Source organism: Bos mutus, chromosome 28 (assembly GCF_027580195.1).
Source record: "Bos mutus isolate GX-2022 chromosome 28, NWIPB_WYAK_1.1, whole genome shotgun sequence".
Lineage (NCBI taxonomy): Eukaryota > Metazoa > Chordata > Mammalia > Artiodactyla > Bovidae > Bos > Bos mutus.
The window spans coordinates 12684880-12710959 of record NC_091644.1 but is presented as its reverse complement, the minus strand read 5'-3'; the positions used below and the strand labels follow the sequence as shown (position 1 = coordinate 12710959).

Below are 26080 nucleotides of genomic sequence, written 5' to 3'. Positions count from 1 at the left end.
ACTGAAATGTCTGACACGACTTAGCGTGGGCTCAAGAAGCATGTCGGAGATGGCAATGGCGCCCCACTCCAGTACTCTTGCCTGGAAATCCCATGGATGGAGGAGCCTGGTAGGCTGCAGTCCATGGGGTCGAGAAGAGTCGGGCACGACTGAGCGACTTCACTTTCAATTTTCACTTTCATGCATTGGAGAAGGAAATGGCAACCCACTCCAGTATTCCTGCCTGGAGAATCCCAGGGATGGGGGAGCCTAGTGGGCTGCTGTCTATGGGGTTGCACAGAGTCGGACACAACTTAAGCGACTTAGCAGTAGCAAGAAGCATGTGCAGATTTGGGAAAGACTTCAATTTTCCTGCATTTTGTTCTAAACCTCTGCCAGCAAAGGCAGTACTTTTCATTTACTAAGAGGAGGGCAGCGCTTTCTGAAATGCCCTATTTAATGGAATTATTCCTTTTACTTTATAAGCCACACCTCATGGGAATGTTCATTTTATCTCTGGCAGCTCATGAGAACAATAACTGTTTCCCAGTGCAATAACCTATGTATTAAATCACAATGGGGACCTCCTTGAAATATTACTATACTGAATTCTCTTCCATAACAGGCAGACCAGTTTTGGATTTCACCCAAGAGGCTTAGTCACCAAAGAACCAAAAGTATTTCATTAAATGTGTTTTCTCCTAAAAGAGGAGAAAGGTTATTAGTAGTTATTATTATCTCATAGCCTCAAAGGTTGTTGGTCTTTGTTTCCAGTTTCAATAGCACTTGAATCCCACAGAGGAGGAGGCTGAAGGGCTGCAGTCCATAGCATCACAGAGTTGGACACAATTGAAGTGACTGAGCACTTATGCTTCCGAACATACTATATAACTTACTTATTTATTAGGCTTCTTTTTTCCCCTGTTCTTCCCCCACCGCAATGTCAGAGGAGGGGAGGGGATGCTGCCTACTTTATTCACTGTTGTTTCCTAATCATATAGAAAATGCACCTGGCACATAATAGCTGCTTTATAACCCTGTTCAATTCATGAGCAAATTAAAGCATATTTTAGAGCATATTTTTTTTGAAAAACAACTACAACTGAAGCAAAGCATCTCTAACTAGTTTTCTCTTTTCTGTCTCTGCCCCCTTTTTTGTTTAACTGAAGTATAGTTGGTTTACAATGTATTCGTTTCTGGCGCACAGCAAAGTGACTTATTGGTGCACATGTGCTAAGTCACTTCAGTTGTGTCAGACTCTTTGCAACCCATGGACTGTAGCCCACCAGGCTCCTCCATCCATGGGATTCTCCAGGCAAGAATACTGGAGTGGGTTGCATGCCCTCCTCCAGGGGATGTTCCCAACCCAGGGATGGAACCTGCATCTCTCATGTCTCCTGCATTGGCAGGTGGGTTCTTTACCACTAGTGCCATCTGGGAAGCCATATATATAAATTTTCATATTATTTTCCATGATAGTGTATTACAGGACACTGAATACAGTTCCTTGTGCTATATATATAGTACATGGGTGCTCAGTCCCTAAGTCATGTCCAACTCTTTGTGACCCCATGGACTGTGGCTTGCCAGGCTCCTCTATCCATGGGATTTCTCAGACAAGAATACTGGAGTGGGTAGCCATTTCCTTCTCCAGAGGATCTTCCCGAAGCAGGGATTGAATGCACGTCTCCTGTATTACAGGTAGATTCTTTACCACTGAGCCACCTGGGAAGCTCTGTGCTATATGGTAGACCCCTGTTATTTACCTATTCTATATACAATAGTTTGTATCTGCTAATCCCAAATTTCTAATTTATCCCTCCCCCAACCCCCTTTCCTCTTTCTTCCATTTTCCTGTCTGCACAGATAGATTTTTACTAGATCAGAACCCCTCCAAAAGTCAGAATGACATCATCTACAAAAAGGAATGGGTTTTTACAAGATCTAAGTCCTCCTAATGGTGACTATTCAGGGAGACTCACTTACGCAAAAAAAAGGAGACCTGGCTCCACACCAGGGGTGCGCCCTGCTGGCTGCAGAGGTGGGATGTCTCCACCACAGTCAGGAAGGGGTCCCCTCCATCTTCCAGGACCACAAGGGACCTAGCATCAAATTCAGGTTTGGGAAGTACATGGACTGGAAGGTAGGTTAAGTCCAAATATGCCATTTTTCCAATGGGAAAACTGAGGGTCCAGAAAAGTAGTGTTTGTTCAAGTACACAGAGGAAGTAGAGCCCAACCAAGAAGAGAAGGCAGATTCCTTTTCTTCCTCCTCCCTTACTCTCTTTTCTCTTCCATCCTTCTCTCTCTTTCCCTCTCTCCCTCTCCCTCTCTTCCTTCTCTCCCTTTGTCTGCTTGGGGTGTGTGTGTGTGTATACATGCGTCACAATGATGGTTTAGAAAGAGCTCTGGTTAGCAGTCCATACAAAACTTTGACCCAGGTATGCTGGTGATTAATTTCACTAACTACCTAGTTCTCTACAACAACCAAGATTGCAAATTTTCTCAAAGTTCCCATGAACAATGCAAGAGGTTTAGAAATTTTCTGAAATGAAAGAATCTTTGAGATCATCTAGCCCAACCTCTATTTTACAGGTGAAAAACAGCAGGTCGAGGGAAGAAAAGTGAGTTCCTCACATCACAAGGTGGGCTCAGAGCTCAGTTGAAGCAGCCAGGATCTTGGGCATCAGAGCCATGAAAGGATACTCAGGACGCTTCTCACTTGGGTATCTGGCTCTAATGGTCTCACCATGCTGGCCAGAAAATCCCATCTAAGAGAGCACATCTCAGATCAAGGGCGAAAACATTCCCCTTGAGCAAGTAAATACAACTCAAATGAGAAAACTAGCAGAAAATAGAATCCGCATGATAAACACACACACACATACATACATGTATGCGTTACTGCACACACCATATATAAAAGATTCTTGTTTTAAAAGTACTTGATACTAGGTATAGAATACATTTACAGGACTAGCAAGGACATCAAAAGTGCTAGCAGAAGCATATTTTGACACAACATTTTTGAAAAGTTATCCATTAATATCTATAAACTAAAATACACATACTCTTTGATCCAGCAAGTCCTCTTCCAGGAACTTGGAATTCTCTCTAAAGATAGAACTGTATGGATACATGGATGAGAGTGCTTACCAAACCACTGTTGATAGCAGAAAAGTAAACAATCATGTTGTGCATTATTTGGGTAACAGCTGAATAAATGTGCTAGAGCAATGTATGGGATTTTGCGCAACTGTCATAAAACGAATCATTACAGAGCTGAAGGGATGGCCATCACTTACTAGTAGTAAGAGAGTCAACTGCAGTGTGATGTGACTGATAACAATGATTTCATATAAAGACAACCATCTCTAAAACACTGTGATGTGTGCACATCTGTGTTTGCTGGTGGTGAAACCAGCACAAAGGAAAGATGTGGAAGTCTGTAACACTGAGCATCCTGGGCAGAGGGTAGTGATGGATGTGGGCGGAAGAGGTACTTAATATTTTCTTTATACATCTTTGACTATTGATGCTATTTTACATATATATTACTTTGAAGAAATATGTTAAGACCAAAAATCTCTGAAAATAAAGACAGAGGGAGCCCACAAATAGTCCTCCAAGTCCTATTTCAGCCTCCCCTCTTCCCCTGTAGACTTGTGACAGCAAGAACATTTTGAGGAAATTACTCAGTGTGGCAAAGAGAACCCAACAGCTGCCTCTCTAAACCTTTGGTTCCTTGACCATCCTCTGAGTTACTTACTTTTCCCACTAAATTATCCTAGACTTGATACAGGAAGTGACCTGTCCAGCAAATACAGGAAGTGAGGTGTGAACACAGCTCCAGCAAAAGCTCCTCCATTCACACAGAGAAGAAGCTGGATCTCCCTCGAGGTGAAGGTGTCTTATTCCACCCCCACAAAGGAGCTCACAATTTTAATTAAACCACACAGGGTCCACCCATCACAAAACTGTGAAGCAGACAGAAGCTAACTCTGGCAGGCAGGCCTCCTGGGGCACCTGAAGCTGTTACGCAGAAAGCTTTGTGCCCATGCTCTGTTGAATAAACAGTAAGAGAACCATGAATGCAGAGGTTCTGCCTGTGACCATGATGACCACTGGGCTTCAACAATGATAAAACTGCATTCTCTGAAGCACTCACTGTTCACATTCTTCTTGGCTGGTGCTTGCTTCTGAGAGAAAACTCTCACCATCAACTTCTAAACCTCTGAGAGTTGTTCACACAAATCCAGGAAGGTTTCTTTCTGTGGATTCTCAGTCCTCCAATGCATCCCAGATGCACCACCTGATATATTTCAGCCATGGCTCAGGAGCCAGTGAAAAAGAAGGGAGAGAGATTGACTTACCAAGCCAACTTCTGTTTAAGTACACGGACACAAACACAGGGGGGACCGTGAAGAAATCTACCACAGAGTTCACTTCAAGCCAGAACCATAGCTTATCGTTGGCTGCAATAAACTGGGGGAAAGAAAACACGAGAGAGAGAGAGAGAGAAAAATGAGAAGCATGGTGCTGGCATGCAAACAGTACTCTTCCCCCCCTCAAAAGAAAACACTTATTTATTTTTATTTTTTTTTTATTTTTAATTGAAGGAAAGTTGCTTCGCAATATTGTGTTGGTCTCTGCCAAACATCAACATGAGTCAGCCATAGGTATACATGTGTCCCCTCTCCTTCTTAAGCCTCCCCCCACCTCCCACCTCTTCCCACCCTTCAGTTCTAGAAAGTTGATACTGATGAACCTATTTACAGGGCAACAATGGAGATTCAGACATAGAGAACAGATTTATGGACACGGGTATGGGGGAGGAAGGAGAGGGTGGGAGGAATGAAGAGAGTAACATGGAAGTATATACACTGCTGCTGCTGCTGCTAGTCGCTTCAGTCGTGTCCGACTCTGTGCGACCCCATAGACAGCAGCCCACCAGGCTCCCCTGTCCCTGGGATTCTCCAGGCAAGAACACTGGAGTAGGTTTCCATTTCCTTCTCCAATGCGTGAAAGTGAAGTCGCTCAGTCGTGTCCGACTCTTAGCCACCCCATAGATGGCAGCCTACCAGGCTCCTCCGCCTATGGGATTTTCCAGGCAAGAGTACTGGAGTGGGGTGCCATTGCCTTCTCCAAGTATATACACTACCATATGTAAAAGAGATAGCTAGTGGGAATTTGCTGTATGACTCAGGGAACTCAAACTGGGGCTCTACAACAAACTATACTCATTCTTCCAAAGGGTACATTTCAGTTTTTCATGGGGGCCTAGAGGGAGATGTTATGTTCTTATATCTATGCCAGTTCCTTGCTATTTCTGTCTTAGAATTTGGATCTACAGTCTTTTCTAGAGAGTGACTATATGCTCTGAGAGCCTTGGAGAAAACTCAGGGAGTACATTTTTCTGTGGTTTTCAGTAGCGTCATAGGGCAGTTTGAGAGACCTCACGTTTCTTAAAGTCTCCACTGTAAATATTCACCCACACAGTCTGTACAGCTCCCTTTATAGACATGGTTTGGATAAATCCTCCAAGCCCTCAATTCTGCCAATCTACCCCCTTGCTTCAACCCTCACAACTCACTGTTCTCTCAGGATTCAGTTAAGTGAGCACTGATAAGCATAATTTTAAGAGTGGAAGGTTTTTCCTCCTGTTTAAGGCAAACCATGCATTCGTGCGTGAATGGAGAGATGAGAAACAGTAGACCAGTAAGGGTGTAATAGTCATTTCAATCCTTATTTCTCCTGCTCAGAACAAAATTAACATACACATGAGGAAATGCTGACCTAAGGAAAGGGCTCTCTCACAAAATGAAAATCAGAATTCGGTCTCTTGTCTCCCCTGCAAACACTGGGCTTCATCTTGCCTGTGGGAGCAGATGCTGATGGGGAATGGTCCCTAGGTACAAGACTCACACGCTCCATTGTGATACTGAGCAGTCTGGTTCAAACTTACCCGCAAGCCAAAGTAGAGAAGGAAGAATACGTTGAAAGCCATGTCGATCTGTAATGTGAAATCTTTGTAGAAATTCTGGCAGGATTCTATTGGGCTATTAGACAGGAAGAAGAGAAAAGCAAGAGGTAAATGAAAAGCATCATCACATGTTCCATATCGCTGTGCAGTGACGGTGCTTAGGGAACAGGACAAAATGAACGTTCAAAAAATAAAACATTTGGTCTTTGTATCCCCTGTGATCATCAAGCAAGCATTGCCAAGGGGCCTTTCCATTCAACCATACAGTCTTTTGTTCTTTGTTTTCGTCATTTGATACATGTATTGTTTCCATCATCATTCAACAGTTGAGCTAAGAATCTAAAGAGGATCATGCAGACACCTTGAGGGAAGGACAAGCAGAAGAGACCACCAAAGTCCTCAATTTCATATTAACCCTTAAAGAACTGACCTCTTTCTTTGAGAGGACACGAACCTAAGCTAAAAGCAGTCCCTCCCACTCTCCAGCACATTAGAAATGAAGTCCATTTTCAATTAAACACAGCGGTTGTGTTTTGGACCTTTTAAAAGCCATTGGTTGATTAATGATAAAGGACCAGGAGCATCTCAGGAAAGCCGTGGAGGAGAGGATCCTGGTGGATGTTCTGGTGAAACTAAATATGGACTTATATGCGGCACTCTGATCTGGGGAAAGAAGCATTGCCCAACTGGTAGAATTCAAGACCATTAAATCAATCTATTGAAGCAGTACTCTAAGGGTTAATTTTTATTTTTATTTTTTGGCATGCAGGTTAATTGCCCTTGTGTGTGTCAAGCAGCCAATGCGAACCCCCAGCACATTCTACTTTGCTTGAGAGTAGGCAGTTCAAAAGGGTACAACTATACAAACTGGTACGTGGCTTCCGTGTGCTTTCCTGCATCAAACTGATCAGAGGATCAGAGTGTGAAAAGTCCCAAAGTCTGGGCTGGATGGGAAGTAGGAAAGCCTCATAAGCCTTTCAAAGCTGTGAATGAATATGTACAGGACACTGTTATCAGTAAGCCAGTGGAACCACTCAGGCCAGGAATGTCAAGAAGGTGTGGTGAGGGAAAGGATAGGGGAGGATGGGGAGAAGTAAAATACATTCCCCAGATGGGAAGCAACGTGGACCTCCAGGATGGGAGAGGGCTAACTTGAGAGGTGCAGGATGGAGGATTTCCAAGTATCACCACTTTGGAAATTGCTGTACGCAATACCAGTTAGTATAGTTGTACTTCAGTAAGGGCAATTCTTGGTTGTTCAACAGGCAGGAATCTGTGCAGTACAGATATGCAGGGCCCACTTAAAGGCAGGGTGACTCAGTCTGTGGGACTCTCCGATCGAGTTACATGCACTGGATTTATCCATTCTTCATCTGTATTACAAGTCAAACATGCCCTTTGTCATCTCCCAAATCACAGATATGTGGAAAACCCTACAGACAAGCATGAAGAGGAATCTACATTCGCATTTACAAACTAAGCAGACTGAACAAAAAACAAACACTGAAAACCATTTGTATAAAGGAGATGGCAAGTACTCGGTTTTCACTAAGGTAAAGCGGGAGGAAAATAGCACGGAATTTGCTTACTCCAATGATGAAAGAAGGCAGGAGCAGAAGAGACTGAACACCATAGCCTGCCACTGCTCTTTGCCTGCTCTCTTACTCAGATTCAGTGAAAAAAGGAGAATCCAGGACAGGAGTTAACAAGTGACACTTCTGCAATCCTCAATCTAGGATGGAATTTTGTTTTAAGAGCAAGACCCACAGGGTTCACAGATGTTAGAATTCTTTGCTACTCTAGGTGCAGTGGAAAGAAGTATATGAACTAGGTTGACCAGAAGCCCACTATTGATCCCAAGGGATGAGGAGACCATGCATCTCTATACTGCGTAAGCTACAGGTATGATGGGCTACCAAAATACTGAAGAGTAAATGGTGTATGTGTGGGTGTATGTGTGCGTAAGAGTGAGCAGGAGATTGAGGATGGGCGGGGGGGATCCTGCAGGGAAATACAATATTGTACTCATGTCTTCCCTTGTGCCAGCAGTGACTTAGCTGTGCCTTATAAACTTGTCCACATCAAGACTGGTGTGTATATTACCAAGGGGACAGAGATGTCCCAAGTCTGTTACGGAAAACCCACTACCACTTCACCAAGGCCAAAAGATCACCTTATTTATTGCCTTCACAATAGTCATTGGTGGCACATTTGGGGGTCCTTGTGAGTTCCTTAACTCCTATTAATTCCATGGCTTCTGTGGTCAATTTCATAGTAACCTTGAAACACACTGAGTAGGGAAAGTATTTGCTAGGCTGTGGAAGAGAAAGGAACAGTGGGGGAAGAGACGCTAGCTCAATACCATTGAAGATATTTTGGTTCAACATAAATGGAAGCAGATAATTAAGAGAGTATAAGGAATTAGGCTGTAGCAACTAATTTCCACTATTCTTTGCCTTCCTTGTCATTTCTGCTGCTGCTACTAAATCGCTTCAGTTGTGTCCAACTCTGTGGGACCTCATAGACGGCAGCCCACCAGGCTCCCCTGTCCCTGGGATTCTCCAGGCAAGAACACTGGAGTGGGTTGCCATTTCCTTCTCCAATGCATGAAAGTGAAAAGTGGAAGTGAAGTGGTTCAGTCGTGTCTGACTCTTCACAACCCCATGGACTGCAGCCCACCAGGCTCCTCCATCCATGGGATTTTCCAGGCAAGAGTACTGGAGTGGGGTGCCATTGCCTTCTCTGGTCATTTCTGCTACTTCCTCCTATATTGCCCATCCCCAAAGGCAGCAATAAGAGAGCTTGATGGTAAAGAACACTGTGCTGAAAAATATACCTCTACAACACACTGATTTACAGAAAACAATGTTGAAATCATAATAGACCTTTTCTCTGGTCTTTCAGAATTTTAGAGAATTAATTTAATCATCCTTTTATATCATTCCTTGAGACTTATACTTTGAGCTGAAATAATAAAGGGAGTAAATTATGCTGCTGGGGCTGGCAGCTTTTCCTCTGGCTGAAGCTCACCAGTAATAAGAGCCACTCAGCTAAGATGAAGTAGGAGAGAAACAGGAAATTCTGAGACAGAAGAGGCTGGCCCCTGGAACCCAGGTAGGACCAGAGTGATCAGACAGTCTATTTTCTATCCCTCTCAGCTCTTTGCATGAGAGCCCAAGGAGAAATCTCCTGCCTAGTTTTCTCAAGAGAGATCAGAACTGTTTATCAGGATCCCCTCTGAGATAAATCCTCTGAGTGCCTTTAGTCCACAGACTCATACAGTCAAAGACCACAGAGCAGAGACTCTATAGCCCCATCATTTCATTCCTCAAATGGAAACAACCCACAGAGAAGTTCGTTGATCTTATAAAAAGAAAACACAGAATTCAACAACAAAAGGGTTGGCCATACTAGCCAGGATTTATTTTCCTCCCAATGAGACTTTATCTTAATGATTAATGCTCATTGTAGAATGGAGAATGAAATATAAACTCTTCTTCCTTTTTGTGTAAAATAGAAGAGTTCCTTGTCTAGAAGTTTTAGGAGCTAGAAAAGAAATCACCTTTTTTTTCCTACAAAGGGAAGTGATTCTGAATTACACACTTAAATTTGGATCTCCATTCTGATAAGGCATGCCCACATTAGAATAGGATTTTTACAGACATGTTGCCAACAGATAAAAAAGGAGGGTTTTAAAAAGTGAAATAAAAACACTACTCCTGGTGGTAGAGCTGACTTTCTCTCAATTGTTCTTGGTTAACTAGTAACTTACTAATTAGAGGACCTAAGATACTTGGTAAGTTGATAGACTGTTAATTACTAGGCTCCTACAGTCCACGGATCAAGCCTGGTACTAAAACTTTAGGCAAATTTAGCATTTCGATCAGGACACTATGATTGGGGCACCTTCAAAAGAACCTCAATAAAAAGCTGCTTCTGATGGGATAAACATTCAGTGTAGAACAGAGACTGAAATACAAACCTCTGTTTCCTCTTGACCATCAAGTAAGCATATTCTTAGTATTCAGATGTCTCTATAGAGGAGAATGAGACTGACCAAAGTGGGAAATATATCTTTTTCTCCACCTATCTAACAATACAGGTGAAGACCTTTGGGCAGGAAGATCCAACGGTCCTTCTTGAAGACTGACTTAAGAACTTGTCTTTCCAAAGCATGAAGTAAGCAATGACTGCCCAGGTTGTTTTTCAAAGGCGAGGGGGCTAAGGACAAAGTCTCACTTCTGGCAGTTGTGATGTCTGGTCTATCTCCAAGAAGGAAGTAATTGCCTCTCTTCTCAGCCTCTAAACTTTTCCTAATATTTTCTGAAGTCTGTTTTCCTAACTCTCTGAGCCTGGCTGCCCAAACCTTTCAAAACATTTCCCCAGAACAGTGTTTCTAAAACTTTAGCATGTACCTAGAGGGCTTGGTAAAACACCGGTGGACCCCATTTTTCAGAGCTCCTGATTCAGAGGGTCTGTATGGGACCCTAAGAATTTGCATTTCCCAGATGCTGCTGCTCACCCAGGAACCACACTTTGAGAATCACAGCTCTTGAAGAACTCTTCTGCAACTACATGTTAGGGAAAGGTGTTGCTGCTCGAGGTGATTCCCATTCAGACCTGAATAAAGAGGATTACACATTTGGGCCCATCCCTGGACAACCACCTGCCTGCTACTAAATTAAGTGCTGAGATCAAGGGGTTACAAGGAGACTTTGAGTTTCAGATGTGAACAAGGTGGGTGGGGGTGGAGCGGAATTAAGATAATACAGGGAAGTATTATTGGGTTGGCCAAAAAGTTCATTCAGGTTTTTCTGTAAGATTTTGTGGAAAAACCCAAATGAACCTTTTGGCCAACCCAATAAATACAACGCCACCATGCAAGCTTCACCAATGACATTCCAATTAAGTGCCTGAGGGGCACATTTTTAGTTTAAGATTAAAAGGAAAAATAATGAGGGCTGGATGGGGAGAGGTTATGGAGAATGTCGTTTATAAGAGATAAAGAAATGTTAAGCATCTTAGGAACAACAGCAGCAGCAGCAGACATTCGAAATGATTTAATAAACAACTGCATGAGAGGGAAGGGACTAGCTGAGGAATAAAATAGCACTTTGGGAAATAATTTCTAACATTTACATTCTCCTCACTCTTGTGGCTAGTCCCTTTTTTAATTGGATGAAACCATCTCAATTCCCACCAGGATTATGGACCACGGGAGTTCAGGCCCATAGAACTGCAGACATGAATTAATACAATAAATTTAATGATTCCAGACTCTCCTCCTAGTCTCACCTCTGCAATGTTGCCAGATTAATTTAATTAAAAGGTGTCATCCATCCACCATTGTGGCTCTCTCCTGCCTAATGCATCAACTCCAAGTCTGACTGAGAAAAACCTCTAAAACCCAGCCTCAGTCTACATCTCTTGTTTTATTTTCTACGATGCTCCAGGCCAAAGCTCTTCCTACCATGAGCTGATGCCTTCATCACTTCATGTATGTGACTCTCATATTCCTAATTCTAACTCTATGCTTTTGCTGTGAACTTTTCAAGTGGTCCTTCCTCTTTGAGTTCAAACCTCAGGCAGTCTTCAAGGCCAGCCAGAAGGCATTTCTTGGCTTCTGCCATCACTGAACTTTCCCATCTTGAATTCTCATAGCACTAAGAGTAAGGAATTCTAAACTGCTTTGGAATGTTGGTTCTTACTCAATATAATAATACTTGGCAATTGCATAGAGTTTACACATACTATTGCACTTGTCCTCACAACTTGGCAAAATCAAGCAGCAGATATTTTGGTCTATTCCCCATTTTTCATACAGAGAAGCAGAGGCTCAGAAACCTACCCAAGATCATGCAGCTATGTGGTAGAGTTGGGATAGAAATTTCAATACCCTTCTGCCATACCACCTCCCTTCTCCAGACCAATTGCAGTATCCTTGGAGGGGAAGAAACAGCATAAGGCATAGGATCTGCTATCCACAGGGCCTGGCATGAAGCTTATATGAATCAATAGGAGTTGACAATGGGGTGTGACTGATTTATGGAGGAGGTAACACTGTCCTAGAAAAACATGTATGTGTTTGCGGAATGTTCTGTAAAATTCAGAGGAAGCTGAACTGTCCAAACTGTATCTAACCCTCCTCTGTAAAGACTGACATATGAGATATTACTAATCCCCAAAAGGCCTTCCTGGGACCCTGCATAGTCATGGTGTCATGGAGTTTGACCTTAACTGCTGAGGGAAGTTCCTCTGCTTATAGAGAAATAAATCCTAGTTTTCCATAGTCTTAAAGATGGATAGCTCAATTTCTCTCAGCCTTTCTTATTCTAGAAGAACAAGAATGTATACAGCAATGTATGATAATCCTTAGATACTATTAATACTTCTAATCATGGATTAGAAAGTTTTGCATTCCATTCAATCAAAATACAGAAAAATTACATCATATAGTCATGGATATTAAGAAACCTATCTGTGATGAAGAGGGAGTAAATCTAAGTGAACTGTGATTTTTTAGTATTGTTAGGATATATGGGATAAGTAAAATGCTTTGGTTTTCTTGCCCACGATATAGAAATAAAAGCACCCAGCTAATCAGAATATTTGAGACCAAGAAATTTTAAAAGGGAGGCCAGATGTTACAATATACTCCAAATTAGAAATCAATGTTATTGTTGATATAATTTTCTGTCTCACAAAAGAGACCTAAAATTCATCCACCATCCACCATCCTGCCTCATGCATCAACTCGAAGTCTGGCTGAGAAAAACCTCTGAAACCCAGTCTCAGCCTCCATCTCTAGTTTTATTTTCTACCATGCTCCAGGCCAAAGCTCTTCCAACCATGAGCTGGTACCTTGGGTCTCTTGCAAGAATTTTAGGTCTCTTGCAAGCTAATAACAATAGTGGATTTTGTGAATGGTATACTTATTAGTCAATGATAAAGCAAGAATCTTTATGTAGAACATGGTCTTCCAAACTAGACAGCACCTCAGGAGTGCCCAGGTCTTGAATGGATCCAAGTTGAAGGCTTTCTATCTGTTTGCTTTTCTCAATGTCAAGGCAATCTTAATTGCCTTGACAGAGCTATGCACTTAAGAGTTAATCTTTCCAGTTTGGGTGCTTTGGTGTTTATACTGGGTGGGGCACATATTCAGTAAGTTGTGTAGTTTTTAGGAGTTTAACCAAACAGAAGGCGACCTGTTCTGTTCACCATCATTGTGAGTTTATCATCGAACATCTTGAAGTTGTTATCTTCTGAGATATTGTTACCGTTGATGGGTAAATTTGTTCATTTATTTGTTCATTGATTCATCAATACTAACAATAATAACAACATCAGAATAGGCCCTTTGTTTCATCTTAAAACACTTTTCTTAGATCTCGCAATGGCTCTAATGTGCACAGAAAACATTTTTGTTACTTGCAGTATTGCCGTACCATGATTTCTAGCCAGCTGGTTAAATGGCTTTGTTGGGAAATCTTCGGTTATGGGTTTGTATCAATCGGCCTATTAATCTTTCTGACAGCAGCAGGCTTCTAATTATGCCTCTGCTCAACTGATGAGATGTAATCCAACAGCCACAAGCATATGCCTCATTAGGGTCATGTTGAAATGAATTGGAACAAATGGAGAGGTAGTTTATAAACCCTCACTACTCGCTGGAATCCTACATGCTCTGTCTTCTTGAGCTTTGAGTGATCAGAGAACCTTGAACAATGGTAGCAGTAGACTTCAGAGTGGCTGTATGGCTCAGGGTGCCTACCTGAATGATTAGCCCTAATAATTAAGCATTCTTCTAGGAGACAAAGGAAGTGACACAGATTGCTGATGGAGAGAACAAAACATGTCACTTCCTTACACACTGGATTTTTCAATGAAACACACAGACACTTTGTTTTCAGGAAACCTCTGTCACTTTCTTATGGAGCCCTTCTGAATTTTTTCACAAGATTTCAATATGCTATCTGAGTTTAGGTTTTCTTTCTCATCTTTGTCTCTCCCATCTTCTAATCCACTAAAGCACTTAAGTAGTAAAGTGTGGGCATTACAAGCTGACTTCAAGAGTGGTTAGCAGTTGGGTAGTTTCAGACTTCAACAGAAGAATTAAGATACCAACTCTTACTTACTAGCCATACAGAATGGTAAGCACATGATCTGACCTCTCCAAGCCTTGGTTTTCTCATCTGTAAGCTGGATATAAGGCACAAGCCTCAAAGGTTGTTGTGAGAATGAAATCAGATAATGAGTGAAGACTAATTACTGAACAAGTGATAGTTATCTTAAAAACAAAGATAATAGTAATAATGATAATAAGAAACGTTTGTAGAAAAATGCCCCAAAAGGCAATTATCCAAATGAACAAAAACAGAATTAGTTATTTCACACTCTATTTTTTTTTTTTTTTGTATCTGCTTTATTGCCTCCTTATCAGGTGTTGCAATATAATTCAAATGCCCAATAGGATTTGCAGTGAGCTGACATCTGGTGTGATTCTATGTATTACAACTTTAACTTAGGGTAACATCGAAAAAAAGAAACACCGGGAAAAAGTTATGTCCATGAAGGCAGTCATACAAGTCTCATAAATACTAAATAATTAACCAAGATTTCCCAGCATAGAAGACCATGAGTCACTTTAATAAGGGGCCACAGGACATGTGTATTCTCCTTTTTTCAGGTCTTGAGCAGAGGAAAGAGTTTCATTTACCTGGATGGCTTAGCGTGGGTCTGGAGGAAAGGGAGGGGGCTGAACCAGTCACAGGTCTTCTGAATATCTCTTCCAATTCTACGTCCGTAAGATTATGTATTTCTTCAGTGCTGGACTCTCGAAATGATATCCAAGACAACCTACCCACTAATGCTTGTTTTCTGCAGTTTATTTACAGACTACAATTATTTCAATCACAGTTGTTACCAGAGTGGAATTACTATTTGTATTTGCCAGAAACTTTTATGTAATAAATCAGTTAAGCTACTGTGTTAAACAGAGTCTTGCCAAATGAGCCCTGCTTCAGCTTTCACCAAACTGTCTGAGGAGGCTGACTGAATGATCCTTACTCCCTTGTTTCTCTACCTCCACTGACTCGAGTCAGCTCCTCTGCAGTGAACTCTTATTTTTCTAGTAGAGGGACGTGATGGAGTACATGATTGAAACAGCCTTTGGTGCACAGACACTCAAACACAGATACAATGAAACAGAGTTCTTCAAGGGCTGGGTCAGTGAACCACGCACAAGTGTGGGGTGGCACCCGTGGATGGGCACACGCTCGTGCACGGATCCACAGCCTTCCAGCACCATGTCTGTTCTCTACCCAACTCCAGCTTCACTCTGGGACCATCCACAACACCAGACAGCCTGGATAAGGTGATTAGAAATGGGGAGAAGAAAGAGGAGAAAAGAAGTCCCAGGTCTGAATGGAGAAGAAAGAATTCAGACATAGTGCTTGGCATAGGGGAAAGGGGATGGTCAGTAGTACCTCTGACTCCTGGAGCCCTATTCCGCTCACGTCTACAAATGCTTAGACTTGAGGAAGGAAAAATTGAGCAGTCATCCCACCACTGCCTTCTGTCTCCAATGCCTTTTTTTTTTCCTGGATGTTAAATTTTCAACATGTTTTAAAAGGCCCATAAACAATCATTTCTAACTAGTAATAACCAATCATCAGCTTTGAGACACCAGGGAGCAGTTGTCTGGTGTGCCTGCTTCTTAAAGGGAGAGCAAGATTGAAGAATAGCCTGGGATAGTCTCAAGGCACTTCAGCCTCAAGGTTGCCCACAGAAAAAGCTCTCCAGATTGCCAAAAGTCTCCTGGAAAAAGCATGGGCCCTCTATTTACAAAAGCTGGCTCACTGGGGCAAGGTTGAGCAGGTGGGTTGGGATTTCCACAGTACAACAGGTTTTCAAATCATCATGGAATCTCTTTGGGCTATTATTGGATATAGACTTCAAAATTCTTCTCTCTGACCCTTCTTCTTATATTTGTCTTAGACTCTTCTAGGCACTTCTTGGTCACTCATTTGTCTCCTACTTATTCAGCTTAAGCCATATGCTTCCAGCCCTGTCTTCCTCCCTCACATAATCCTGAAGCACCTGGACAGCCTGACCTTGGCAATGCCTCCTTGCTATGGGTCTACCTGCCAGGATTAGGGTGGGGAAGCCTGTGCTGGGTACCAGCCTGGCAGTCTCACTGCCAGGGGGCATGAAATAGCTCCCTTTCCTATTCTCTTTGACAAAATCTAACATTCTATCAGCAGCCTAAAAGAACTACTACAGTTTCAACCCTGCTATTCACCCCAGCCACATCAGGACCCAAGCAGAATAGCAAGCACTCCCCTCAGTGGTCTCATTCAAAGGGCTACCCTGATGAAGAATGCTAACACTGAGGGCCTGCCTGGCACTGATTGTTGGCGGTCCAAGGCCCTTTGGGGACAGTAATGAGAAAAAATAATTATTTAAAGAAACAGCTGCCCCCTTTACCTGCAACTTGACTTTGAAGAATAAAAAACACTGTCACATAACATATATCCTCAACACCAGGACCCTGCCATTTGTTAAAAGCTACATACAAATTTTAAGTGATGCCAAAGGATAATGATGATAGCTTTGTTTCTGACATCCTGAGTTTTTTTTTTTTTCTCTTTCATTTGTTTTTGGTGTTTGATTTTTAAGAAGACACAGAGAAAGACCTGGTACAAGTCTTTCTGACATCTGGCATACAGAACAATTATACCTTTATTACAAGGAAATAAAATAGCTGTGTCTTAGCCCTGTCTTTGGCTGACAGCTGAGGCATGAAAGTTTCGCAAGTATTCCTATTTAGGAATTTTGTTGAGAGCTCAGCAGCCTCACAGCCAAAAAGGAGAGTCTGAGATGTTGCCGATTAGAAGTCTTGAGTCTGCTGAGTGCAAAGCAAGAAGAGTCACTCCTTAGGAATGTTATAAAGTGACCTGGGCCATGGAGACCAACGTCTCCATAGAATATCAAGTTGCCTTAGAAACAAATCATCATCACTAACAAGGAAAATGGTAACTTGTTAAACCCTATGATTTTACAACCGTATCTTCAAGTATACACTCATTTATACTATCCTTAACTACTTCATGAAAACAACTTATCTCTTAGAATATTTCTTTTCCTTCATTTAGTTTTCTTTCTTGCTTATTTCCAGTTAGCATTGGAAATCACTTATTTATCATAATAGTCCTGCTCATGCCTCAGAAAAAAAAAAATAGCTCTTTCTATCCTATCAATCAATGGTGTCCCCATGATTTTGGGTCCAAATTTAGTAAAGAATATCATGAATGACATGTTCCATGGGGTGAAGTTTATTTTTCCTTCCTTCCTTCTGCAGGTCCTCTTTTCAATTATATTGCCACATCTTTGATTTTTCCTTGAGAATTGTTTTCCCATCACTATAAAACCATCTCTGGGAAGGACTCAGGAAGACCCTGGAAATCTGATTCCTTACAATCTTCTCCTTTGTCTCCACGAATGGACCCACTTATCCTCACACTGTGTTGGGTTTCAGAAATTCTTTCATTTTATCCAGAAGCACTGTGGTTTTCAGAGAAAGAGGAATCAGTCTCTTTGCTGAAGAACCTGAAAAGAAGGATCAGTTGTTTCATTTACAAAACCCCAGATAAAAGCCCTGGGCAAGAGAGAGCATTTCAACATGCTGGCGGCAGCATCACCTGCTCTGCACAGGTCTGTCTGCACAATAATGTCATCTAAGCCCCTTTCAGAAAGGGAAATGCCTCTGTTCAAAGGACCTCTACACTGGTGGCCAAGAGGACAGGTTATGAAATTCGAAGCAAAGCCTGTTTATATAGGGTGACTAGGATACATTTAATAAAATAGGAGAAAATAGAAGTTTGGTAAGAGCTTCAATCTACTAAATCCCCCAGATATAAAGAACTCACAATTCATGAGGGAAAACTAAAAACAAGATACAAAGCCTTCAATTTTGTGTCATTATGGCTGCTCAGTGAATAGTTTTAATCTAAGGGGTGCTGCCAAGCTAGTACTGCCAAGAATCTCTAGGAATTATTATTCTTACCCTAGGATTATCAGAAGTCTGCTAATGCCCACCTGTCATCCTACTCAATTTACAGCCACTGTAATCTAAAATGTCTCTATTTATATAAAATAACAAAAAACTCTAGTAAGAAAACAGTTCCTGACAAGTATGCTTTATAAAAGTCCATTCTGAGAATAAAAGGGAGTAAAAAAGAGGAAACAAAACATGCTTCTTAAAAAAAAAAAAAAATAACACATTTAAAGAAAGCCCTAAGGCAAACGTATTTTAAAGAGAGAAAATGATTGCAATTACTAATTAATAATGCAAATGCAATGCCAACATGTTCCAATGGCTATGATTGTCCTTTTTAGTGCTACCAGTTCACATCTTTTAAAATTGAATTAGTGGTATTCCTCTTAATACAATAATCTAAGAGAAAGATCCATGATCACATTCCCCAGGACATGTAGCTTAAGAGGTACTTTTTAAATTAGGTCTATAAATTTAGATCTAAGCAAAAGATTAGATCTAAATGATTAGATCTAAGCAAAAGCAAATGAGGTAACAGTCTTCAGAAAGATGTGATAAGGTATTGTAACTCTGATCACTTTGGCCACATCTGTGCAGAGGTGGGCATCTGTAGGACTGTAGGTAAAATGCTATTTGGAAAAATGACTCTCACTTCTAAATTCTTTGTCATTAACTTTTGCTCAGCCTATCCTTAACAACAGAAGATTCATTTCTCTCTTTCCCAACTTTCTAGGCTTGATCTTTTAATGGACTGAGTGGCCTTTGTGATATCACGGCAAACTGGGGGCCCTCAATGATAGGCAAAGAGAATCTTAGATGCTAGGACTTCAGTGTATCAGAATGTTCGCCACTTCAATTCCATGCATGCGCCAGGTGCTTACTACATTCAGGTCCAAGCCTGGCGGGGAAGCACGTGACATGCATGGGCGGTGCAGGGAAAGGATCTGGTTAACCTGGAGGCGACAACCAAAAGGGTGAGGTTGCATCATGCAATGAAAATCACAGCTTGGCCTTAGCTGCCATGCAGAAAAGACCTACATCAAAGAGTCTGCAGTGCGGCTCCTGGGTAAGAGTCGATATGAGAGAGGTGAGTTACTTCAGCAATGAAAGACACAGGCAGAAAAATGTTCAAACCACTCTAAACAAAACACTGTACAGAGCACTGGCATTACACGCGAGGAGAGGCAGCTCTGGGGACAAGGAGGGGAGAGACAGAGGGGGCAAGGTGGGGACAGAACTAGTTGTTACTCAGATGAGATGGTGTCCCTGGCCCACCCAATATATGCAGGTCTTTTTATAATGTATATCGCATTGAACAAATAACTCATTAGACTCTTTAACATCATCCGTAATTATCAATTCAACGCTTTGAAAATTCAGGAGAAGCAAGGCATCTGTTACATGAAGATACACACCATGATTTCCTGGGTTACAGTTCGTTACAGATGCAGAGCTGAGCTGGTCAGATAAATATAGATGGTTAAGTGCCAAAATCCTTTACATACTAATTACAGAGCTCATGGTGACTCCCAGTGCAAAGCATGATATCGAAGGAACCCATCAGTTATGAAAACTTGGGTAGGTGCAAGGGTAGGTAACCCTATGCTACTATGATCCCCGAAAGCCACCTATGAGCCTGACTTTAAACCCACTCCTGAGGGGCGCGATCTTATCATCTCAGCATGCACGACAGGTCAGAAGTGAGTTCACCCCATGTGTACCTTGACCACTTCACTGAACCTTAGCTACAGGTGAGATTTCCTAAAGGTGTTTCTATCAAAATAAGTTGAATAGCAAAAACAATAAAAACAGAAGTTTAAAGTTGCTTTTAAAGAAACAAAAATACTACGGACTCAGCAGGGGCCTATCACGCCCCTCTCTGATATCAAGGCCACAGGAATGATCACTGACAGACTGAACACAACTCAAAGGATGGTGCAATCTAGCCCCTACTCACACTTTCTCTCTCTTGGTTCTGACCAGAAATAGTAGTCCTCTTAAAATGTTCTGGACACATGAACTCAACTTTCACCTTCCCCGCGCCTGTGATTACAGCCATGAATGGGCAGGGCATGCCCTCAACCTCACATGCTCAGAGAGAGCTGGACACCCGCCAGGATCCCTGGAATGTGTGGACGGATGCCGGCAGAAACGAAATCCATTTTCCTCCCAGCACCTCTCCTCATGCCTCAGGGTGTTGCCACTTGATCGCAATTTATTCCCTTTTATTGATTATAAAACTTGAACATTTAAGTTGAATGTTTTCAAAAAACACTACAGTTTTGAACAAAACTATAATAGTCCATACATTCATTTGGCAATTTTCTCTGCGGTTTTCCTTCTGTGACCTGCACTCTGCTGGTTCCAGGGACACAGATTGATATTCTCTAAAGTAACTGCTACCCGGCTCTTAGCAGACACTCAGGAAATGGTCAGGTACAGCTGGGAAGGCAGCGCAGTGGGGCAGCCCCTGGACCGTGACCTCATTTCAAAAGATAATGTGATAGGTCTGTGTTCTTACTGTGAGTTTAGCTAATCGTGTTTTCTTCTTCACAAAGTCTGAGAGCAGAGGGTTCATTTTCTTCATATCAGCATTTGTACTACTGTCCTGGCTTCATGGAAGCTCCAGATTAGGATGAATTTGGAACAAATGAAAATCCACCAGACAAGCATGATCACATGGTCACAACAGTATATAAACAAAACTCGCCTGTTTCTGCTTCATCAGCTAAGAGTACTAAGTCCCCACCATCCTTCTACAAGAAAGTTAAGTGAGCGTCGAACATTCTGGGTAACTTCCAAAGGAAAAGTATACTATCAAAAGTGGTATTTTCCCTCTTGCTGTCTTGACTTAAACCAAAAGAAAACTACACAGCCCCCTCCCCAGAATTAACGTTCTTGAGCAACTTTCTGAGAAACCAACTGGAAAATCACAAGAGATAAGAGCTCCGACCGTTGTTCCCAAGTATCTTCCCCAGCAACTCAGTATCTCTGCTTCACCTGCTCCTGCCCAAACCTGTGTTCCTGCCAGGAAGTAGTGATAACTGTGTGTGCATCCATATGCACCCATCCACCCGTGGTATCAGATGAACATGACACAGTGAGAAAAATTTTTCCATAGATAGCAAGTTTCCACCTTGATCAACAGAAGTGACCAAGGTTTTATTTGGAGAGGCTAAAAAAAAAAAAGATTTAAACAAAACCCCACATATACCATATTCACAAGTAGTCAACTGAATTACAATAGCTTTTAGTGGGATTTTAAACCTCAATCTGTCATTTTGAAACAAGTACCATTTTAAAATTCATTAATGTGACCTTATGAAAATGTTGGTGTATATTTTTCAAATTATTGATCTTTTTTTTAAAGTTTGGCCTCTCACAATGGCATTTCTTTGTACTGATGGAAGAATTCTGTATTCTTACTGGAGAGGTTAAAATATAAAAACATGCAATAAAATATCCTCAAACTATACAGAAAAAAAGTGTTTCTAAAAACCAATAGAAAGCTAAAAAAGGTAGTATGTGAGTCAACAATATTGTGCCAATGTCAGTTTCCTGGTTTTAACAACACACTATGGCTATGTAACATACAGTACTCAACATATGGTACTCGCATTGGAGGAAATGTGCCCAGTAACTTTGTATTGCTTTTGCAACTCCTTGAAACTATTTCAAAATCAAGTTATAATAGCAAAATAATCAGTTATTTTGGTTGCTTACATTCATTTCAGCCAGGTGTCAGCCAGGTATTCTATTTATGGTGATCAGTTCAGTTCAGTTCAGTCGCTCAGTCGTGTCCGACTCTTTGTGACCCCATGAATCACAGCACGCCAGGCCTCCCTGTCCATCACCAACTCCCAGAGTTTGCTCAAACTCATGTCCATCGAGTTGGCAATGCCATCCAACCATCTCATCCTCTGTCGTCCCCTTCTCCTCCTGCCCCCAATGCCTCCCAGCATCAGGGTCTTTTCCAATGAGTCAACTCTTTGCATGAGGTGGCCAAAGTACTGGAGTTTCAGCTTTCGCATCATTCCTTCCAAAGAACACCCAGGACTGATCTCCTTTAGGATGGACTGGTTGGATCTCCTTGCAGTCCAAGGGACTCTCAAGAGTTTTCTCCAACACCACAGTTCAAAAGCATCAATTCTTCAATGCTCAGCTTTCTTTATAGTCCAACTCTCACATCCATACATGACCACTGGAAAAACCATAGCCTTGACTAGACGGACCTTTGTCGGCAAGGTAATGTCTCTGCTTTTTTAATATGCTCCTTAAAAACTATATACAAACTGATTTCTTTAGAAGTCATTTCTTTGGCGCCTGTTATCTGTGTAGTAATGTGTTCAACTCCAAAAGATACAAAAAGAGGTACAAGAGAAGCTTGCAATGCCAGTCAGTATTAACCAGCTTCCTCCCTTTCTCAGAGGAATATCAATTGAGGCAGAGATGTTGTTTATCTACTATGCAAATATTCACAGACGATCCCTCAAGACAAAATCAACTGTCAATAAATATAGGTCACTAATGTGATAAGGAAACTCCTAGCTTAACCAGCAGGAATCTCCTCAGGTAAGCAGATGTTGGATGACGAGCTTTGTTGAGAGACGCTGCTGATGTTATGATGATCTCCCCTTATTTAAAGCTGTTCCTGGACTAAGCTATCCTTTTGTTTGTTTTTTTCAACCTCATGTCCCTTCCTGGAGCTCCATACTTCCCATACTAAGGAGCCAATAATTGAGACCTGCTTAATTATGGTACAAGGTGATATGAAGAGATCAGTTCAGTTCAGTTGCTCAGTCGTGTCTGACTCTTTGTCACCCCATGGACTGCAGCACGCCCCACTTCCCTGTCCATTAACAACTCCAGAGCTTGCTCAAACTCATGTCCATCAAGTCAGTGATGCCATCCAACCATCTTGTCCTCTGTCATCCCCTTCTCCTCCTGCCTTCAATCTTTCCCAGCATCAGGGTCTTTTGCAAGGAGTCAGTTCTTTGCATCAAGTGGCCAAAGTATTGGAGCTTCAGCTTCAGCATCAGTCCTTCCAATGAATATTCAGGACTGATCTCCTTTAGGATGGACTGGTTTGATCTCCATGCAGTCCAAGGGACTCTCAAGAGTCTTCTCTAACATCACAGTTCAAAAGCATCAATTCTTTGGCGCTCAGCTTTGTTTATAGTCCAACTCTCACATTCATACATGACTACTGGAAAAACCATAGCCTTGACTAGATGGACTTTTGTTGGCAAAGTAATGTCTCTGCTTTTTAATATGCTGTTTAGGTTGTGCATAGCTTTTCTTCCAAGGAACAAGTACCTTTTAATTTCATGGCTGCAATCACCATCTGAAGTGATTTTGGAGCCCAAGAAAATAAAGTCTGTCACTGTTCCCATTTTTTCCCCATCTATTTGCCATGAAGTGATGGGACTGGATGCCACAATCATTTTTTGAATGTTGGGTTTTAAGCCAGCTTTTCAACTCTCCACTTTCACTATCATCAAGAGGCTCTTTAGTTCCTCTTCACTTTCTCCCATAAGGGTGGTGTCATCTGCATATCTGAGGTTATAGATATTTCTCCTGGCAATATTGATTCCAGCTTGTACTTCATCCAGCCTGGCATTTCACATGATGCACTCTGCATATAAGTTAAATAAGCAGGGTGACAATATACAGCCTTAACACACTCCTTTCCGGATTTGGAACCAGTCTGTTGTTCCATGTCCAGTTCTAACTGTTGCTTCTTGACCTGCATACAGATTTCTCAGGAGGCAGGTAAGGTGGTCCAGTATTCCCATCTCTTGAAGAATTTTCCACAGTTTGCTGTGATCTACACAGTCAAAGGCTTTGGTGTAATCAATAAAGCAGAAGTAGATGTTTTTCTGGAATTCTCTTGCTTTTTCTATGATCCATCAGATGTTGGCAATTTGATCTTTGGTTCCTCTGCCTTTTCTAAATTTAGCTTGAACATCTAACAAGATCTATGAAGAGATACTTAGATTTTAAAAAATAACCTAAAATACTTTAAGAATGAATTTATAATTGTAGAATTATAAAATTCTAAATTGCGATTTAGAAAGAGATATTTTGGAGTAAAGATTTTTGCAGCATCCTCCAAGTCACCCAAGGGTAACTATCCACTCTATCTACCAAAATGATGTTGTCCTAGGTAATTCTTCTGGAAGTAAACTCAAGCCAAAGTAAGGCAGTAAAGACAGATCCTTAAAATATCAATGACTTTTCAAGAAATATGTCATCTGTTTTATCTTTCTAAGACGTTTTCTCTAAAACAAAAGAAAAATGGAGAAACGCACAAAGAATAAAATCTCCTGGAACTGAAGCCTCACAGACGAATATCCAGGAAGAGTCAATTCAATCTTTCCTGAAATAGAAGATGTGGCCCTGCTGTTAACCTAACACTGTTATTACCTGCAGGTTATTTGGGCTTGTGAAGCGTCTGAAACTTCCATCTTTCCCTAGTTGTTTAAAAGACAAACAATCAGAACAGCTCAAACTGGAAATAAATGAGTTATTCGAACCATTCCCTGAGGAGCCAGAAGCTCCTACTATGAAGAAGGTCCTATCTTAACTGTGTTATATGTATATATTTTTTAAGAATTTCTTCACCAGTGGAAGACAGAAGACTCACAGAACGATCCCGCATCCGTAAGAACGAACGCCAGCTGTGAAAGAATGCACTGGTGAAGTCAACTTTCTCTTTCACGCCTATGCTATTCGCTTGAAAACTCTTACTCATTTACCTTGTAACACAGCTCAGTGGTTACCTCCTCCAGGAAGCTTTCCATAATCCTTCCCTCAGCTGGAAGGAGGTGAGCCATTTTCTGGCTCTTCCTTGCTTCATGGGTGCTTTCACTGTAGCACTCCTAACTAACTCAGTGGTCATTTATTTGTTTTCTCATCTCCCTCCCTTTTTTACTATAGATCATGAGTTCCCTAAGAGAGACCGTGGGGTCATTTTTTGTGTCTGTGTTCCTGCTAGCAGAGTGCCCAAGAAGTAAGCCCTCAACAAATGTTTAAGGAAGAGGAGAAGGATAGAGCAAAGAAATGGATGGATCTGGGGACAAATGATCACAATCCATTAGCACCTAGATGAGTTGCCACGCCTTCTAGAGAAATCCCAACCTCTCACTTGACTTTAAATGGGCCCAGAGTTCCCATATGGATTGAGAACATATTAGTATGACAGTAACTATTGTAGCCATGATGTTACTACAATGCCTAGTGGATGCCATATCCTCAAAAGACTAATATATGGGTGCCTTCCATGTCCCAAGAGAGTTACAGGTTACCTCCCCTACGATGTATAAGGAGATTTTAAGCCTTAGAATGAGAATGGTCTTGGAGATAGCAAGGTTCACCACTCAGTGAGGCCAACTGACCCACTGGCTGTGAAAAGCCAAAGCTCCAAAAGGGACACAGGAGATTTTGAACCCTATACTGGGAAGGATCTCCACGGGGGCACTTGATTTCTCTGTGTCACTTAGGCATCCCAAAACGAAATGCCTAATGCCAGATTAAACCTCATTTCTCTCAAACTAATGAATCAGTATTTTTCTCTTTATAGAAGGATTGTCTTCTGTCATAGGGAGGCCAGGATGGAAAGAATACATAGAGATGACTGGCGTCTCAATTCATTATTCTTCCTTTTCTCCACATGATGTCTATTTTTTGTGCTCTAGATTCAGAAGGTGATCCAAACTTGGCATTAGCATATTAGCAGCATAAACTGAAAATCTACAGATCTGTCTGATCCACTGCTCTAGGAACCCAGTTAAGTGTTGAAGTAGCAACAGACCCAAATTGAGGATCTCCATAAAAACACAGCAGGGGGGCAAGAGTTTAGATGAGGGTTTGAACCCAAAGGGTGTGCTTGCAAACAGACCAGTCTTACTGGATATGCAACAATATGCTCTACTGTTCAAGTGATGCTGAATACAATGCATTCTAAACTTTGAAAACTACAGTAACACTTAATACAGTCTTACATCGATGAAGATGGGGCCTATCACAGCTACTCCTCAATACTGCACATCTGGTAAAGGTCCA

General features: G+C 41.7%; 1 protein-coding gene across 13 annotated transcripts in view; it reads right to left on the bottom strand.

Annotated features, from left to right (window-relative positions):
• KCNMA1 (potassium calcium-activated channel subfamily M alpha 1) overlaps positions 1-26080 on the bottom strand; it is a 780456-nt gene that overhangs the window by 331450 nt on the left and 422926 nt on the right. For all 13 annotated transcript variants that reach the window (XM_070364783.1, XM_070364784.1, XM_070364782.1 and 10 more), the window contains exons 4-5: positions 5944-6037; positions 4352-4463 (exon numbers count right to left, since the gene is read on the bottom strand). In XM_070364783.1, the coding sequence (XP_070220884.1) occupies positions 4352-4463; positions 5944-6037 (206 nt within the window). The remainder of the gene's footprint in view (positions 1-4351; positions 4464-5943; positions 6038-26080) is intronic.